This window comes from Micromys minutus (assembly GCF_963924665.1).
Source record: "Micromys minutus genome assembly, chromosome: 3".
Taxonomy (NCBI): Eukaryota; Metazoa; Chordata; class Mammalia; order Rodentia; family Muridae; genus Micromys; species Micromys minutus.
The window spans coordinates 69,776,384-69,796,302 of NC_137972.1; the positions used below are offsets into that span (position 1 = coordinate 69,776,384).

The 19,919-nt window shown below is 43.5% G+C and overlaps 1 protein-coding gene across 1 annotated transcript in view; it reads left to right on the forward strand.

Moving 5' to 3' along the window:
- Nucleotides 1–19,919, forward strand: part of LOC308418937 (protein FAM169B-like) — a gene marked incomplete at its 5' end in the record, with an annotated part of 76,715 nt that overhangs the window by 25,184 nt on the left and 31,612 nt on the right. The window contains 2 exons of the mRNA XM_080914450.1: nt 5,960–6,045; nt 11,920–12,097. Of these exons, the coding sequence (XP_080770576.1) occupies nt 5,960–6,045; nt 11,920–12,097 (264 nt within the window). The remainder of the gene's footprint in view (nt 1–5,959; nt 6,046–11,919; nt 12,098–19,919) is intronic.

Sequence of the window (19,919 nt, forward strand, 5' to 3'; positions counted from 1 at the left end):
GCTGCATGATACTCAGATATGCCTTCGTGTCTACTGTTACTACTTCACTACAGGAATGGGGCTGTGTGTCTCCTCTCCTTCCTTGGGGTCTAAGAGGCTGTCAGTCATCTTCTGAGCACACCCCAGACTGGCCTTATTCCTTCCTATGCCTTTGGTGTTAGTGTGGCCACACCTCCTGGGTTCTTTCTTCTCTCACATCTGGAGTGCCTGCCTCTGCTCACCATGACCTCACTCATTCCTCTGGCCCTTCCACATTCTCCAGGATTCTTGATTGTGTGATCCACCTTTCCTCCCCTCCCCTTCTTCTGCACATAGCTTGAGTGTGCTCATATTCTATTCTGTCTTGTGCCCAGGCCCCCTCTGTTTCTCCAGGCTGGGTGTTTCCCAGGATAGAGCTCATGTTTAATTCCCCAGTGGCTGTAGTGAGTTCTGTGCACCTGTTCCTCATGGGTGTGCATCATGGGCCACTGGCACTGTAGAATTTCCACCTATGGCATGGTTGTGTGTCATTTTGATGCCTCCCACTGGAGCAGGTTGGGGGAGGTGGCAAACAGGTATCTGAGCCATCTTCTGATGGATGTTGCTAATTCATCATAGTACTCTGTGCTCTTTGCTAAGTTTGCCCTTTGCTGTGGCCTGAAAATCTGCCCCGGCTTCTGGCTATCGTAGCTTGTCCTCTCAGCCTGGGCGTGTGGAGGGGGTCAGGACGCCACAAGAACATGGCCACAGCACCAACTAAGCAGGCCTTATAGGGGCTCATAAAGACTGAAGCAGCACAGACCTTGTATGGAGCTGAGCTGGATCCTCTGCATATATGTTACCCTGTGTGGCTTGGTGTTCTTATGGGAATCCCAACAGTCAGAATTGGTGGGGGTTGTTGCGATATTTTTGAGAGTCCTGGAATTTTGATTTCTTTTAAAAACACAGAACTATTGTAATAATGTGCTTTCATTTTCATCCCAGGGGGTAGGGGTATGGGGCAGCTTCGGACTGTCCACAGCAGCTATGATGTGCCTCATAGCAGAAGTGTGGTTTTGCCAGCTGCAGATAATTTTTGAGATTGTGTTATGTTTGGAGTTCTGGGAACTTTTCAGAGGGCACATACATGTGAGGGCCTCGGGAGGTGAGGTCAGTGGTTGTTCGTCATTTAAGGAGGTTGGTCAAAGAAGAAACAAAAGGAAAGGAATTGGCTTCAAGGATTTTCCTAATTCCTCTCTCCCCCCTATACTCTAGTGTTGGGGGGGGGGGAGAAGAACCCACAAAGTAGCAAAAACCAGCTACAGGACTGACTTTTTTGCCTGCACTTGGGACTCTTTTCCTCCTACTGGGTGCCTTGTCCAACCTTGATGTGAGTGTTTGTGTCTAGTCTTACTGTTACTCTTAGGCCAGTAACAATACTGTTTGGTGGATTTCCCTGGGAGGCCTGCTCTTTTATTTGAAGGGAAATGGGGGGGGAGTGGATCTGGGGGAGAGGGGAAGTGGGGGAGGGACTGAAAGGAATAAAAGGAGGGGACAAGCAAACAAAAGAAAGAAAACAGCAAATCTCAAAGAAACTAATAATTGAATAATAGATAATTATCAGGGGATGAGGGAGATGGGGAGATGTTGTTCAGATGGTATAAAGTTTCAGTTATGCAGGATGGCTAAGTTCTCAAGGTTTAATTTAAGGCTATGTGACCAAACGTTAATAAGTTGCATTTTATATGTGAAAACATCTTGGCATGGTTATATATGCTTGTAATCCCAGCGATAGCGATGGGGAGACAGCCCTGGGGTTTTCTGGCAAACCAGCCTAGTCTAGTCAGGGAGCCTCAAGTTCAGCGATAGACCCTGCCTTAAGAAATAAGGTAGGTGTCACCTGCTGCTGACCACAGGCCTCTCCCTCCACACATGCACACACCTACGCTGCTCATCCACATGTGCAAATGCACACACAGTCTTGTTGGGAGGTACTGGGCAGACAAAGTGCATGTCCTAATCAGGAGTGCCGTGATCAGCTTGATGCTCTCTGACAGAAGAAAGGTCTGGTGACAGAAAAATGTGTGACAAGTATCTTGTCATTCCACTGGCGGGGATGGACAGGATGGCAGATAGCTAGCTGTGAAAGACAGACAGACAGACATCTCTGTGCAGACCTGGAGAGCAAGTTTTCCAGGTAGAGATCTTATTGCCTCATGGAAAGTGGATGCGACAAAGGCCTTTTCACACTGCTTTGCAGTTTTTTTTTTTTTTTTTTTTTTTTTAAAGGCAAGGAGGAGGACATTTCTAGAGAGCACAGTAGAGCATCTACACTTTGGGAAGGGCAGTCTGGTGAGCTACATTCTCCCGTGGTACCTGCCATGGAACCAGGGCAGAGGATGCTGTGTTGTGCTAGCAATCGGGCCATAAAGCTAGTAATGGAGGAGTTGGTATTTGAGGCCCGGCTGGCTTTAAAGTCTGCACCCTCCTCCCTATACTAGGTACTCAGGGGCCATGTCAGGAATCACTTCCAGCTGCCTTGCTCGCTGCTTCTGCTAAAGCCCATCAGATGCTGGGAATTGAGCTGGTACCTTGAGGCTTTGCTGAACTGGCGTTTGCCACCATTTCTTCCTTAATTCTTCACTGGGCGGCTTGAGTTGTCTTGAATGGCTCCATGTCTCTGCTGCACATTGACAGCCCTGTCTCATCGGCCAGCCGAAGCCTTACCTAGTGATTCAGACTTTGTGGAGTTCTCTGAGGACACTGTCCCTTTCCCCCTCTGCAGAGCTGTGACAGTCAATTTCAGCACCTCCCTGCCTTGGTCAGAGCAGCTAGCTGGGCTCTGTCTTCCTCTGCAAGCTGCCAACCTCTGGAGTCAGGATGGAGGCGAATTCATCAGTCCCTGGGGCCAAGGTTCTGTGGACACTTGGAAGCTCAGCCAAGGAGAGCTGAATTCACTTGATCTCCTCTTGCCCGGGATGAATCTGGGCCACTGGGAGTTCACTTAGGGACTTCACTGTCTTAACTTGTTTGAGAAGCCTCGGCTTGCCATAGGATAAAATCCATCAGCAACATCTTCCTGGTGCTCTGTGTCACCTGTCACTTGGAGAGAGAGAGAGAGAATTAAATCGGTGCTAATGCCTTGGCAATGTCTTTCATGAGGCTCCTCTTAGCTCTGGACAGGAGGTGGATGGCTAGGGTGGGGAGTGATATTTGGATCTGCTAGGTGGCTTTTGTTTTTTGAAACATAGGGTTTTTTTTTTTTGTATTTTGTTTCCCTTAGCGCTGCCTAGATCCAGGGTCTCTGCAGTAAGGGCCCGCAGTACCTGTCAGCCCCCTTGTGCTGTTACGTGTCCTTGCTGTGCGGTGCCAACCTTGGCATGGGCTCTGCTGCCAGCCCCACACTGCCTGCATTTCCAGGCACTCCACTGATGAAAAGCCGCCGCCGCATCCTCCAGGCTGGTTCTGGTTTGAGGACGGCTTTGTTTTAGACTGCTAAATTTGACTGGACTCCATGCTCATTGTTACGTAACCTTAGCCAACTGAGACTTGTTTTGAAAAACATGGTGCCATCTGAATCTATTCTGTAATCGACAACCTGGCCAATGAAGGCTCCGCCGTGCACCATGAAACCCGAAAGGTGCCGTGTCAACATGTTTGTTTGAACTCGCGTTAGAGAATTGAACATTTGTGTGACAGGGGTACAGTCTGTTAGTATGACTTTGCTGCTTCATTCACCCTGTCCGGCTGGGAAACAATTCCTGTGGCTGTCGAAAGCCCCTGCAAGTTCTAGTAGCTGCCATCTTGGAAATTAATCACACTGACAAAGTGAGGGTAAGCCTCAGGCATTTAATTGGCTCTTCCCTCCCAGCCTGCCTGGTGAATTTTAGAAGCACCGTCAGGGAAGCTAAGGGGCAGGAGAAGGGAGGCGGTTGGTCTTTGGAGGGGGAGGGGCGGGTTCTGAGACAGTACCTTGCAGCCTGCTCCTCACAGATCTCCACTAAGGTGTTCAAATAGCAGAATAAGGAAGGAGTGGGAGGTCGCTGACCCTGAGTGGTTCACATTGTTTTATAGTCTCAAGCCTTATCTTAAATGACTTGGTTTTTGATTCCGTCATCCCCCACACTTTCATTTAGAAAGAGTTGAAAGGGAAGATGCATTTCAGACGTCGTTTTTATTAACTTTATTAAATACATTAAAATTTTAAAAAATTAAAATCGTGTGGCTTCCCAAACCCTTGGGATTAGGTACTTGGTTTAAGTAGTAGTTAAAAAAAAAAAACCTTTTATTAAAAAAGGCATAAAAGATAGCAGAAAGCATCTTTTTTTTTTTTTTTTTTTTGTATGGGAGATGAGAACACGAAGGCAGAAGCCAGGTTTGGGATTTGCTTTTCAAGGCCTGACTACTGAGTTCGGATAGACTAGTGAGGAGACCAGAGTAGGCCCGAGTGAGGGGCTGCCTTGGTCATCTGAGGCAAGGGGCTGAATAATGGGATGTGGGCAGAAAAGCGTGGAGTGATCCAATCACTGAGATGTGGGGAAGGAAAGCCCTACTCTGTTCCTGAGTCTTTTGCTCTAGAGCCCCTCCCCACATGGCCCCTTTCCCCACTCTGAGGATCACGTTGCATCTCTGGCCTTTTACTGGATTTATGGTCTGCAGTCCAGAGCTGGACCCCTCCCTCTGTCTCTTCTAGCCAGCTCCCTCTCAGAGCCGCATCATCCTCAACACGAGGCTGATAATAGCTTCATTATGGGGCTGGAGGAAAAGCACACGAAAGCAGGCAGGGCTGAGCCTAGTGCCAAGGCATTGCTCAACACACAGGAAGTAGCTCTCTTCACTCAGGGCCCATAGATAACATCCGATCTTATGATGTATGAGGAGTCTAAGCTGCGCAAATGGTTGGACCTTTTAAAAAAAGGCACATTATTTAGAAAACTATGTGTATGAGTATTTACGCTGCATGTGTGTCTGGGTGCCACACGTGTGCTTCGTGCCCACAGAGGTATCAGATCCTCCAGAACTGGGTGTGTAGATGCTGTGAGCTGTATGAGGGTGCTGTAAAATTCTGAGCCTAGGTCCTCTGCAAGAGCAATGGCTCTTAACTGCCAAGTCATTCTTCCAACCCCAGATGATTGGACTTTGATATATGTCTCTTTATTTTATGATTTTAATGTGCATTGATTGGCATTTTGCCTCCATGCATGTCTCTGTGAGGGGGTCAGATCCTCTCTGGAACTGGTGTTACAGACAGTTGGGATGTCATGTGGGGTGCTGGGAATTAAATACAGGTCCTTTGGAAGAGCAGCCTGTGCTCTTAACTGCTGTGCCATCTCTCCAACCCTAGATATATGTTTCTGATAATTAAAAAAAAAGGGGGGGGCAGCGTCTCATGTAGCCCAGGCTGGCCTTGAACTTGCTATATTGCTGAGGGTGACCTTGTAGTTCTGACTCTCCTGAACCTACATATCTTCGTCCCTACCCCCATCCTCGCCCCTCAATGCCAGGATTGCGTCATGCACACCACTGAAGTCTACACACCCAGTTTATGTGGTGGCGGGGATTGAACCTGGGGCTTCATGAGTGGTAGACAAGCATTCTACCAACTGAGCTATATCCCCACGCTTAAAAAAAAATGTAATTCTTAACTCATTGACTGCCTCAGTATTGGTTTGCATTTTGTTTTATTCAGAAAAAGATAATTTCTTTTTCTGAGCCACAGACAGACCACCTGTAACATACTTGTCTTGTCCCTATCAAGTGATTCTTCCAATTTGTCTTTTTATAGAACTCTTTAAACCTGCTCCAGGCTGAGAGGCTATCTCAGTGGTAAAGCGCTTGTGTGCCATGTCCACAACATCGTAATGCATCCCAAATGATTAAAAATGCCACCTGGTTCTTCCCACAAAGCACGCAACTTGTCGGCCCATGCTGTTGAAAGTACCACCCTCACCCCAGTGAGTCTGCTGTGTGACTCACACCTTTCTCTTGGTTTTCCCTTCAGTTGTGGCTGTTTACTTAAAGGAATCCTGGTGGTCCATCGAAGACGTCCTAAGAACTTCTAATCCCACACGGGAAGGGCTCATGAAGGTGAGGGATATGATTTTACATGAATATTTGCAAAACAGGTTTTCAAGGTCTCTTTACTCGGGTCCATGTTAATAAATTAGAGTACCAAGCTTGTTTATCAGGAAGCCAAACTGTTTTTCCAGATGGGTTTTCTTTCGTTCCTTTTTTTTTTTCTTAAATATATTATTTAGTTTTATGGGCACTGTTATTTTACCTGCTTATATATTTGTGTGTGGGTGTCAGATCCCCTGGAACTAGAGTTGCAGACAGTTGTGAGCTGCCATGTGGGTACTGGGAATTGAACCTGGGTCCTCTGGAAATGCAGCCAGTGCTTTTAACTGCCAAGACAGCTCTCCAGGCCCGAGACAGGGTTTTTTGTTTTTTGTTTATCCTTGGTACACAGACTCACCAGGCTGGCCTGAAACTCACAGATCTACTTGCTTCCATCTCCCAAGTGCTGTAATTAGAAGTGTGTCACCATTGCCAGTCTGTAGCTGCTTTGTTTTAGTCCCCAACTGTCTAGAGAGTGTGTTCCTCTGTCTTTTTCCAGGGGTGCTCTGTGGGGTGCCAAGTCTGACATGCTTACATAGCAAACTTCTCTTTGTTGCTTGATTCTGAAGGCTGGAGGTCCAAAGTCAAGGAGTTTTTCTTTGCAGGGCTCTGAGGGAATTTGTTTTCTGCTCTATTCCTGCTTCTGGTTGCTCCAAAAATGATGGTATTTATGTCTTTCTGCATGGCCTTTCTCAGCCCAGGTTGCAAGTCCCACTTTTGATAAGGACATCAGTTGTATTAGATTTTGGAAGAAGAATGCCTGGTTGTGGCTTGATTGCCTATAAAAACTCATTCTAAAAAAAGTTCCCATTCACAGGTGCTGGTGGGAATTTCAGTATCTTTTGGGGCACATCCATCAACTCTAGCATCCTGCCAGCAAGAGAAGCAGGAGCATGCGGTGGTTCACCGGGTTCCTGAGTACCGCTCAGTCTGAGTACCACTCAGCCTGCTTTGCTGTCTCAAGTTCCTCTGTACCTCAGTTTGTAAGCTTTAATCTGTCCCATTTCTCTGATGTGTTGAGAAGTTTTTCTGTCGAGTATATTCAGGTCAGGGTTATTGATAGATTTAGAAACAGATCCAGTTCTATCCGGCATATTTGTTGATCCATCCCTTCTTCATAGAGCTGGTCTAATTTCAGACTCTTCAGACGCTCTGTTGTGCACATGGAAACACAGGTTTGACTTACATAGCCAGCCAGTGGGTTAGTTGGGTGTGAACTTGGGTGCCTCTGATGTCCAGCCCGGAGCCTTTGTAGTGTTAGTGGCTTTGTAGAGCTGTAAAGTCTGAGTGTTGGGATGGTGAGGGTGGAGTCACATGGCTTCTCAGAGTGCAAGAGAGCAGCTGAACTTCAGCTGGAGTGGGACTTAGGAGGGAGGCAGCAATCGGCTGGGAGATCTGACCGTGTGCCTCATAACTACTTGCTCATCTGGCTGCCAGATTTATTTTAATTATGTAGGTGAGATAAGGATTCTTTACCATCTTGAAATGGCATGTTTTTTTCCACTGTGGTCTAGAAAACGACATTCCCCTTCCTGTGGGGCCCAGGAAGTGCTGAATGAAATGTCAACATTTGTTCACTTTCGCTTTGGAGAATGACTTTATAGTGTCGTTTCTCCTAGTGAACAATTAAAGCATTGTTTATGCTTTATGGCTGGGTCTGGGCTGATGGCTCAGTAAGAACCTTTGCTTTGCAAGCATAAGGTCCTGAGCTGGAATGTCCAGCACCCTGTAAGAAGCCAGGCATGACTGTAGACCCAACTCATGGCGGGTAGAGACGGGAGAATCCTGAGGGTTCCCTAACACAAGATGGCAACCTTCCTCCTCAGTGTGAGCCTGTCTCAGTGCAGTAAGACCAGGAGTGACTGAGGGAGACACCCACGGTAGCATCCTCAAGTACATGCACCACAGCAACCAACACACACAGCTTGAACATTTTAAATTAAGTCCTGTTTTTAAACAAGTTCCATTGAATTTGCGCACCATAAGTTTACTCTATAAAAAATAAAATTCCGTGACGTTTAATAGTATTAAATCAATCACTGCATAACATATTTATCATTCTAACTCTGTTTTTGGCTGAATGACAGTCTGCTGTGTGGACTGACTACATTTTATTATCCAGTTTTCGGCCGATGGATGTTGAGTAGCGTGCACTTCTTAGCTTTCATGAGCCTTTTTTGCATGACATTTTATGAGAACACACACTTTGAATTTTCTTGCGTATAAACCTAGAAGCAGAAAATTACCGGTCACATGGTATCTTTCTATTTCATATTTTGTGGAACGGCCAGGATTCCCTGCACAGTTACTGTACCATCTGACTTTTCCACTGGCAGCATGAGTGGGTTCAGTCTCCCCTTGTCCTCAGCAATATGCACTGTCATCTGCCTCCTCTAGCCTCTGTCTGTGGTGGTTTGAATGGGAAATGTCCCCCATAGTCCCCTGTACTTGAACACTTGGTCCCCAGTTAGTTGCACTGTGTGTGGGGGTTATGGAATCTTTAGGAAATGGAACCTCACTGAAGGAAATATGTCACTGGGGAAGGGCTTTGAGGTTTTAGAGGCTTGTCCCATATCCTGTTCTTTATCTCTTCCTTTCTGCCTCTGTTTCTGTCTCTCTCTGCTTTCCATGTGTGGGTAAAAATGTGACCAGCCAGATTTCTGTTCCTGCTGCCTTGCTTTCCCTGACTGTCATCTCTTTCCCACCATGATGTCCCCCTCCTTCTGGAACCTTAAGGTACAGCAACACTTTTTCTTCCTTAAGTTGCTTGAGGTGATGGTGTTTTATCACAGCAGCACACCAGGAGCTCGTATGCCATCCTGTAGGTGTGAAGTGGTACCCTGTAGATGTGTGGATGTGTAGTCCCTGATGCCTAAGGATACTGAGTATCCTTTTTTATGTTCACAGGCTGTTTTATGTTGTGAAGGTTTGTATTTGCTTGGCCCAGGGAGTGACACTATTAGAGGGTGTGGTCTTCTTGGAGTAGGTGTGTCACTGTGGCTTTAAGACCCTCATTCTAGCTGCCTGGAAGTCAGTATTATGCTAGAAGCCTTCAGATGAAGATGTAGAACTCTCAGCTCCTCCTGCACCATGCCTGCCTGGATGCTGCCATGCTCCTGCCTTGATGATAATGGACTGAACCTCTGAACCTGTAAGCCAGCCTCAGTTAAATGTTGTCCCTATGAGAGTTGCCTTGGTAGTTGTGTCTGTTGACAGCAGTAAAACCCTAAATAAGACATATGTCCTCTTAGGAAGAATGACTGTTGATCCTTCTTTAGCCCACTTTTAGATTGGGATATTTGAATTTTGGTGTCGAATTTTGTTTCCCACCTATTCTTGGTGAGAGAGTTATGTCATGTATCTGCGATTGAGAAAACTTGCAGGGCTCTTTTCCCATTCTGTAAGCTGCCTGTTTAAAAAGATTATACCCAGACTCAAGAGACACAGTAGATGCTGTTATAGATGTTCTGCAAGGTTTTCTTCCAGAAAACCAATTCGATGCCTTGGGACTCAGCAGAGGAACACCATGTGGGGTCGCCCCAGCCCCCTTTCCACAGGTGGACACAGTGGCTCCTTGCTGACTGCTGGTGCTGAGCAGACTCTGGTAGAATGTTTCAGAACGAGAGTGGTTGCTTTTCTCACTGCCCATCCCTTCCAAATTTAGATTAGGAGCCCGCCCCCAAGTTTCTGAGTGTGTGCTGTATGTATGTTTATATTCTGAATAGAAAGAAATTAATAATGTGCGCTGTGACATTCTGTGCTCTAACCCCACCCCATACATGGGGATATTTCCTTCTGTAATTGGTAAGACTTTGTCTTTACTGTTTTTCACATAGGTTTTGTTTCTCAGCCACCTATTTTTCACAAATTACTAGAAAAAAATCATCTTTAATGCTATCTTTGTTAATGTACTTAGTGGTCCCAATGAGAGCTTAGGAATGGATCTTGGTTTTATGTTTTCGGAAATGCTTCTAAGTCAAATCGAATGTCATGCATTTTTTTCTCCCTGTAACGGAATTGGACAAATTAAGCACACCCCCTTTTTCTCCTTCTTCTCTTGCCAGCGTCTGATTGGATGCTTCCCCTCAGCCACATGTAGCCTGCTCTCTTACTCTCCCTCTGGTTTTTTAAGTTGAAAAAGTACAGCCTCCCAGATGGTACCCGTTAGCACTGAGCTCAGCTAGTTCTTAAAGCTGAGCTTGATCTGGCTGCCAGCGTCTGAGATAGAAAGGGAATCGGTCAGATCTGCACATCTTCCAAGAGCTAGCTCCAGACGAAGGTGACACATCTCCATATTCTGCACCATCGAGGAAGCTTGTCGATCCCGGACACAAATGCAGGCAGGTGGACCCGAGTTCAACACCTGGAACCCATATACAAAGTGGGACGTGGTGGCACATGAAATCCCAGAGCTGGAGTCAGGGGCACTCGGATCCCTGGGCTCACAGGTCAGCCAACCTAGCCTGTTTGCTGAGTTCCAGCTTCAGTTAGAGATTCTGTCTCAAAAATTAAAGTGGACAGCACCCCAACAGTGATGTCTAATATTGACCTCTGATGTGTGCATGAAGCACACACACACACACACACACACACACACACACACACACTCACTCACTCACTCACACACACTCTGGCACATGCACACACGTATACTCACACTCACATATACATGCACACACATTCATACACACTTACATGCACACACATACACTCACATACATGCACATGCGCACACACAATCATACACACATACGCATACACACACACACACTCACACATGTGTACACACACACTCACACACATGCACACACACACTCATACACACACACTCACACATGTGTACACACACACACACACACACACACTCACAAACACACTCACACATATGCACATGTGCACACACACTCATACACACACACATACACACACTCTCTCTCTCTCTCTCTCTCTCTCTCTCTCTCTCTCTCTCTCATCACATTGGCCGTCACATAGCAGAGCTGTAGGAAGGAAACAGCACCATGATGTAGCCGTCACATCAATAGCTGGCTGCTTTCATTCTTTATGCTGCCTTTCCTCAGTTATTTGTGTTGCCTCAAAGAGCTGTTTGTAGGATTACTAGGTCATAGTCTGGCTGTCACCAGACGTGGCCACGTAGCCATGTCTCATGTGAATCCAGAAGAGAGGCCCGATTTCAGCTACACATTTGCCCTTCCTGGACCACGTACTCCAGAAGAATCACAGACGAGAATGTGGCATCATTTTGGCTTGTGGAAGAGAAAGCCTCCAACTAGATGGGCCCAACTTTGACCACAAGGCAGTTTCCTTTCTTGGCTGACTGTGCTCTGGGTAGGCAGGAGGGTTCTATTATCTACCTAGTTCAAGGTGGGCCTTGAGTCCTTGTAATGCTCTTGGGTTGGGACTCAAGTGGGACTCAAGAGGGTGTGCTTGAAATCTGTCACAAGTGGTTTTTGCTGTGGTGATGACCCTGCTCCTTCACCCCCTGCTACCCATGAGTAGGGCAAGGATGTCACTGGGTTAAAATGTCCGATTGGGTTATTTCAGGACACAGATCATCTCATGGGATGATTGGCCCAGTTGCCAGGCAGGCAAGTTCCTATTCTGCCACCCTCGGCAGACTCCTTGTCACACTCTTGTGGACTTACGGACCGTGTCTGTGGACCTGAGTCTTCCCTGCCACAGTTACTCCTTACTGCCTTTGTAACGGGTCTGTGGTATTGGGACTTTGTCTTCATCAGAAGCAGCCTGCCTCACCTGGCCCTGCTGAAAGTCACCTTCCTGTCTAGCCTCACCTGCTGGGGGCCCCTCTTTCTTTTTCCTTTTAAGGTTCAGTCCTTTGGGGAGAGAATTGTTCTTTTTGTTCTCAATGCCATTGTTTTTGGAAGACTGGAGAGGAGGCTGGACAGCGATGACATGTTTTTCTTACCTCACCCTGCAAAGGAGCAAGCTAAGATTCTGTGGAGAGATGGAGCCGCAGTTGGATTTTACTCAATCAAAATGAAAGGTGAGGGACTATGAGGTGGAGGGTAGGGTGGGCATCAGGGATGTCTGCCCGTCTCTGTAGACCCCCCTCAGCAGTGGCAGAATGTGGACTCTCCTGGCTCAGGAAGCCCAGCTAACTAAACTTTTGTATAAATCAACCCAAGGCATGGATTTCCTGTTCGAATCTCTGTAAGCCTTCTCCTGGGTTCCCAGGGGCAGCAGCGTGGCCCCACAACAGTGAACAATGGCTGTGACAGCTGGCACGTGTTCAGAAAGCACCGGAGATGCCAAGACTTTCAGACATTACCTCAGAAGACAAGTTAGGGAACTGGCCATAAAAAAACAAGGTTAGGTTAGACAACAGCACTTCCTTCTAAGGCCCTTGGAGAGCATTAGGCATCCAACCATTGGGCTGCAAGTATCTGTGTGTCCTTGCAGATAGCTGCTTTTTTAAATAGTCTTTTAAGGGCTGTCAGTGTCTGGCCTAGCTGGTTCCAGCACCACCACCACCTATTTCTTAAAAAGTTATTCATTTTAAAAATTACTTAAAAGATTACAAGTGTTTATTTGGCAGGTGGAAGGGGAAATGGGCGAGGTGAGTGTGGGTTAAACTCATATCATCAGGCTTGGTTGGTCACACTCTGAACAAGCTCACTGGCAAGAAAAGTATCAATTTTAGCAACAATTAAATTTCCCAGAAAAATCCCCAATGGATGTGCTATTTTTGGAGGTAAGTGTTCTTGGTGGATAAAGAAGCTGATTTTTGTTTTGAACCATGTTCACATTTGTGTGTGTGTGTGTGTGTGTGTGTGTGTGTGTGTGTGTGTGTGTGTGAGTTTTGGGTGCTTTGGCACATAGCTGTTTCAGTAGCTTCCCTTAGACGGTCACTGGCCCTGTGAACTCAGTGTGTCTTAGACCTTCCCAGGTTGTTATTTTCCTGGCATATTAGTTTCTGTTAGACTGATGGGCCTGGAGAATAGTTAAGATGAAGGGGAACCACTTACAATTCATCTTTCCTAAAGCATGTTGTCCTCGTTTTTTTTTTTTTTTTTTTTTTTAATTAAATATTCAAGCTTAACTCTGCAAGAGAATCTTGTGCAGTCTGAATGCCTAACCTTGTTGATCTAGTCCTGGGTCTCCTGGAAGAGACAGGTCATAACTAGAGTGTCTTAGAGTATTTCTAGCTTTTATATGACCAGTTTGTTCCTTTTTATTTTTATTTCGTTTTTTTCCCACTTTTACTGGATATTCTCTGTATTTACATTTTAAATGGTATTCTCCCCCCCCCATTGCTTCTGTGAAGATGCTCCTTCTTCCAACCACCCACTCCCACCCCAGTGCCTTGGCATTCCCCTACACTGGGAAAACGTGCCTTCACTGGACCAAAGGCCTCTCCCACATTGATGCCAAAAAATGTTATTCTCTGCTACATATGCAAGTGGAGCCATGGGTTTCTCCATGTGTACTCATTGGTGTTTTAGTCCCTGGGCGCTCTGGAGGGTTTAGTTGGTTGATAATGTTGTTCTTTCCATGGGGATCAAACCTTTTCAGCTCCTTCAGTCCTTTCTCTAACTTTTTCATTGGGGTCCCTGTGCTCAGTACGATGGTTAACTGCAAGCATCCTCCTCTGTATCAGTATGGTTCTGCTAGAGCTTCTGAAGAGGCATTCATATTAGTTCCAGTAAGCACTACTTGGCATCAGCAATAGTGCTTGGGTTTGGTGGCTGCATTATGGGATGGATCCCCACATGAGGCAGTCTCTGGATGATCTTTTCTTCAATCCTTGCTTCTCTATTTGTCCCTGTATTTCCTCCCATGAGTGTTTTGTTCTTCCTTTTAAGAAGGACTGAGGCATTCCCATTCTGACCTTCCTTCTCTTTGAGCTTCATAAGGTCTGTAAATTGTTTCTTGGGTATTCTGAGCTTTTTGGGCTAGTATCTGTTTATCAGTGAGTGCATACCATGAGTGTTCTTTTGTGACTAGGTTACCTCACTCAGGATTTTCTAGTTCCATCAATTTGCCTAAGAATTTCATTAAGTCATTGTTTTTAATAGCTGAGTAGTACCCCATTGTGTAAATGTACCACATTTTCTGTATCCATTTCTCTGTTGAAAGACATCTGGATTCTTTCCAGCTTCTGGCTATTTATAAATAAGGCTGCTATGAACATGGTGGAGCATGTGTTCTTGTTATATGTTAGAGTGCCTTTTAGGTATATACCCAGGAGTGGTATAGCTGGGTCCTCATGTAGTACTATGTCCACCAGACTGATATCTAGAGTGGTTGTACTAGCTTACAACCCCACCAATAATGGAGGAGTGTTCCTCTTTCTCCACATTCTCGCCAGCATCTGCTGTCACCTGAGTTTTTTATCTTAGTCATTCTGACTGGTTTGAAGTAGAATCTGAGGGTTGTTTTGATTTATGTTTCCCTGATGACTAGGGATGTTGAACATTTCTTTAGGTGCTTCTCAGCCATTCAGTATTTCTCAGTTGAGAATTCTTTGTTTATCTCTGTACCCCATTTTTAATATGGTTATTTGATTCTCTGGAGTCTAACTTCTTGAGTTCTTTGTATATATTTGATATTAGCCCTCTATCAGAGGTAGGATTTGTAAAAATCTTTTCCCAATCTGTTTGTTGCCATTTTGTTCTATTGACACTGTTTTTTGCCTTACAGAGAAGCTTTGCAATTTTATGAGGTTTTATTTGTCCATTCTTGAACTTATAGAGCATAAGTCATTGGTGTTCTGTTCAGGAAAATTTCCACTGTGCCCTTGTGTTCTAAGCTCTTACCCACTTTCTCTTCTATTTGTTTCAGTGTACCTGATTTTATGTGGAGGTCTTTGATCCACTTGCACTTGAGCTTTGTACAAGGAGATAAGAATGGATCAATTTGCATTCTTCTGCATGCTGACTGCCAGTTGAACCAACACCATTTGATGAAGAAGCTATCCTTTTTTTCATTGAATGTTTTTAGCTCCTTTGTCAAAGATCAAGTGATCATAGGTGTGGGTTCATTTCTGAGTCTTTAATTCTCTTCCATTGATCTACCTGCCTGTCTCTGTACCAATGCCATGCAGTTTTTTATCACAATTGATCTGTAATACAGCTTGAGGCCAGGGATGGTGATTTCCCTAAAAGTTCTTTTATTGTTGAGAATACTTTTTGCTATCATGGGATTTTTGTTATTCCAAATGAATTTGCAAATTGCTCTTTCTAACTCTATGAAGAATTGCGTTGGAATTTTAATGGGAATTGCATTGAATTGGTAGACTGCTTTTGACAAGATGGCCATTTTTACTATATTGATCCTGTCAATCCATGAGCATGGGAGATCTTTCCATCTTCTGAGATCTTCAGTTTCTTTTTTCAGAGACTTCACTTGGCTTGGTTAGGATCACACCCAAGGTATTTTCTATTATTTGTGACTTTTGTGAAGGATGTGTATTCCCTAATTTTTTTTCAGCCTGCTTATGTTTTGAGTATAGGAAGGCTACTGATTTGAGTTAATTTTATATGCAGCCACTTTGCTGAAGTTGTTTATCAGTTGTAGGAGTTCTCTAGTTGAATATTTGGGGTCACTTAAGTATACTATTATATCATCTGCATAGTGATATTTTGACTTCTTCCTTTCTAATTTGTGTCCTTTTGACTTTTGTCTAATTGCTCTGACTAGTACTTCCAGTATCATATTGAATAGGTAGGTGAGAGTGGACAGCCTTGTCTAGTCCCAGATTTTAGTGGTATTTCTTCAAGTTTCTCACCATTTAGTTTGATGTTGGCTATTGGTTTGCTGTATATTGCTTTTACTATGTTTAGGTATGGACCTTGAGTTTCTGATCTTTCTAAGACTTTTAACATGAAGGAAGGGGTGTTGAATTTTGTCAAATGCTCTCTCAGCATCTAATGAGATGATCATGTGTTTTTTTCCTTTAAGTTTGTTTATATAGTCGATTACATTGATGGATTTCTGTATATTGAATGTTGGGATGAAGCCTGGTGAATGATTGTTTTAATGTGTTCTTCGATTCAGTTTGCAAGAATTTTACTGTATATTTTTTGCATCCATGTTCATGAGGGAAATTGGTCTGAAGCTCTCTTTCTTTGTAGGGTCTTTGTGTGATTTAGGTATGAGCATAATTTTTGCTTCAAAGAATGAATTGTGTAGTGTTCCTTCTGTTTCTATTTTTTGTAATAGTTTGGAGAGTATTGGTATTAGGTCTTCTATGAAGGTCTGATAGAATTCTGCACCAAATTCATCTGATCTTGGGCTTTTTTTTGGTTGGGAGGTTTTTGATGATGGCTTCTATTTCTTTAGGGGTTATGAGACTGTTTAGATGTTTTATCTGATCCTCATTTAACTTTGGTACCTGGTATTTCTCTAGAAAAGTTTGCATTTCTTTCAGATATTCTAGTTTTGTTGAGTATAGGCTTTTGTAGTAGGATCTGATGATTTCTTGAATTTCTTCAGTTTCTGTTGTTCTGTCTCCCTTTTCATTTCTGATTTTGTTAACTTGGATACTCTCTCTGTGCCCTCTAGTTAGTCCAGCTAAGTGTTTATCAATCTTGTTGATTTTTCTCAAAGAACCAGCTCCTGGTTTTATTGATTCTTTATATAGTTCTTTTTGTTTCTACTTGGTTGATTTCAGCTCTGAGTTTATTTCCTGCCATCTACTCCTCTTGGTTATATTTTCTTCTTTTTGTTCTAGAGCTTTCAAGTGTGCTGTCACGTTGTTAGTGTATGCTCTCCCAGTTTCTTTTTGGAGGCAGTCCGAGGTATGAGATCTCCTCTTAGCACTGCTTTCATTTTGTATTTCATAAGTTTGGGTGTGTTGTGCCTTCATTTATATTCAATCCTAAGAAGTCTTTAATTTCTTTATTTCTTTCTTGATCAAGTTATTATTGAGTAGAGAGCATTGTTCAGCTTTCAAGTGTATGTGTCCTGCCTTTCTGTTTTTTTTTTTTTTGTTTTTGTTTCTTTTTGAAGGACCAGTCTTAGTCCATGGTGATCTGATAGGACGCATGGGATTATTTCAATCTTCTTGTATCTGTTGAGGTTTGTTTTGTGACCTACTATATGATCAGTTTTGGAGAAGGTACAATGATGTGCTGAGAAGAAGGTATATTCTTTTGTTTTAGAATGAAATGTTCTATAGATATCTGTTAGATCCATTTGGTTCATAACTTCTGTTAGTTTCAGTGTGTCTCTGTTTCCGTGATCTGTCCATTGATGGGAGTGGGGTGTTGAAGTCTCCCACTATTATTGTGTGAGGTGAAATGTGTTCTTTGAACTTTAATAATGCTTATTTTATGGATGTAAGTGCCCTTGCATTTGGAGCATAGATATTCAGAATTAAGATTTCATCTTGGTGGCTTTTTCCTTTGACCAGTATGAAGTGTCCTTCCTTATCTTTTTTGATAACTTTTGGTTGAAAGTCTATTTTATTCAATATTAGAATGGCTACTCCAGCTTGTTTCTTGGGACCATTTTCTTGGAAAATTGTTTCCCAGCCTTTTACTCTAAGGTGGTGTCTGTCATTATTGTTGAGATGAGTTTCCTGTATGCAGCAAAATGCTAGGTCCTGTTTACATATCCAGTCTGATAGTCTATATCTTTTTATTAGGGAATTGAGTTCATTGATGTTAAGAGATGTTAAGGAATAGTGACTGTTGTTTCCTGCTATTTTTGTTGTTAGAGGTAGAATTATGTTTGTGTGCTTATCTTCTTTTTGGATTATTGCAAGAAGATTACTTTATTGTTTTTCCTAGGGTGTAGTTTCCCTCCTTGTGTTGGAGTTTTTCATCTATTATCTTTTATAGGGCTAAATTTGTGGACAGATATTCTGTAAATTTGGCTTTGTCCTGGAATATCTTGGTTTCTCCATCTATGGTAATTGAGACTTTGCTGGATATAGTAACCTGGGCTGGCATTTGTGTTCTCTTAGGGTCTGTATGACATCTGTCCAAGATCTTCTAGCCTTTATAGTCTCTGTTGAGAAATCTGGTGTAATACTGATAGGTCTGCCTTTATATGTTACTTAATCTTTTTCCCTTACTGCTTTAATATTCTTTCTTTGTTTTGAACATTTGGTATTTTGACTATTATGTGTAGGGAGGAATTTCTTTTCTGGCTCAGTCTGTTTGGAGTTCTTTCTGTAGGCTTCTTGTATGTTCATGGTCATCTCTTTCTTTAGGTTGGGTAAGTTTTCTTCTATAATTTTGTTGAAGATATTTACTGGGCCTTTTATTTGCGAGTCTTTTCTCTCTTCTACACCTATTATCCTTAGGCTTGGTCTTCTCATTGTGTCCTGGATATCCTGGATGTTTTGGGCTAGAAGCATTTTGATTTTTGCATTTTCTCTGACTATTGTGTCAATATTTTCAATGGTATCTTCTGCTCCTGGGATTCACTCTTCCATCTCTTGTATTCTGTTGGTGATGCTTGCTTTTATGACTCCTGATCTCTTTCCTAGATTTTCTATCTCCAGGATTGTTTCCCTTTGTGATTTCTTCATTGTTTCTATCTCCAATTTTACATCCTGAATGGTTTTGTTCAATTTCCTCACCTGTTTGCAAGTATTTTCCTGTAATTCTTGAAAGGATTTTTGTGTTTTTTATGTTTCTGCTTTAAGCGGTTCTACTTGTTTATCTGTGTTTTCCTTCTTCAAGGCCCTTTGTCATCATTGTTAGGTATGATGTTAAGTACAAATATTGTTTTTTTTTTTTTTCTGATGTTTTGGTATATCCACTACTTGCTGTGGTGGGAGAACTGAGTTCTGATGTTGTCTTGGTTTCTGTTGCTTAGGTTCTTGTGCTTGCCTCTTGCCATCTTGTTATCTGTGATGCTGGTTGATCTTGTTTTCTCTGGTTGGAGTTTGTCTCTCTTGTGGGCCTGTGGGTTTAGGATGAGAGTCCTCCTGGGTGCTCAGCTCTCTGTGGGCAGACTGTGAATCCTGATGGCAGTGGGCTGACTCTAGTTCTGGTTGCAGATGGAGGCTGGAAGGGTCCAGTCCCTGGCAGCACAGAGATGCCTACACCCTGAGAATTCCTGGAATTGTAGCCAGAATGTCTATTTAGAGAATATGGGCTAAGACAAATATTTACTGTCTTATGGATGGAATATTATGTAGCTGTAAGGTGACTTTATTTGTTCTGTTCTGTAGTTTAGCTTTTAAGATTTCTTTGTTGACCTTTCAGTTAGTTGCCCTCTCTGAAGAGAAGCATATGTGTTGAAATCACCCACTGTTGCTGATAGTGTCAGGAACTTGTCTGACTTCTATGTCTATTAGCAATTTCATGTTGAAATCGGGGACTCTAATGCTTAGTGCAATTATTGTTTGTTTGCAGTTATTACAACCTTGATGAATTGTTCCCTTTATTGCTATGCATAGCATTCTCTTTATCTCTTCTGACTAACTCTGGCTTGAAATCTATTTTCATATTTCTGGAGATGTGCTCTTGTGTGTCCAGGATGCCCTTGAACTTTCTATGTAGGTGAGGATGACCTTGAACTTTTTGTTCTCCTGTCTACCTAGTGCCGGGATTATGGACACACGTCATCAAGCCTGAGCAGTACTTTTGAGTGAGCCCGGTGCCTTGTGGGTACTGGACGAGCATTACTCCAGCTTCTCGAAATCCTCATCCCTAAAGTCTAGTTTTATCAGAACAGCTATGCCAGCTTGTTTTCAGCTTCTGCTCACTTGATAGATTGTTTTCTATCCCTTGACTCTGTCTACGGATATTTTTACCAAGTGAGTTGTGTTTCTTGGAGACAACAGATGGTTGGATCTTGTTTTTTTTAATCCACTCAGCCAATCTGCGTCCCTTTCTTGTTGACTCGAG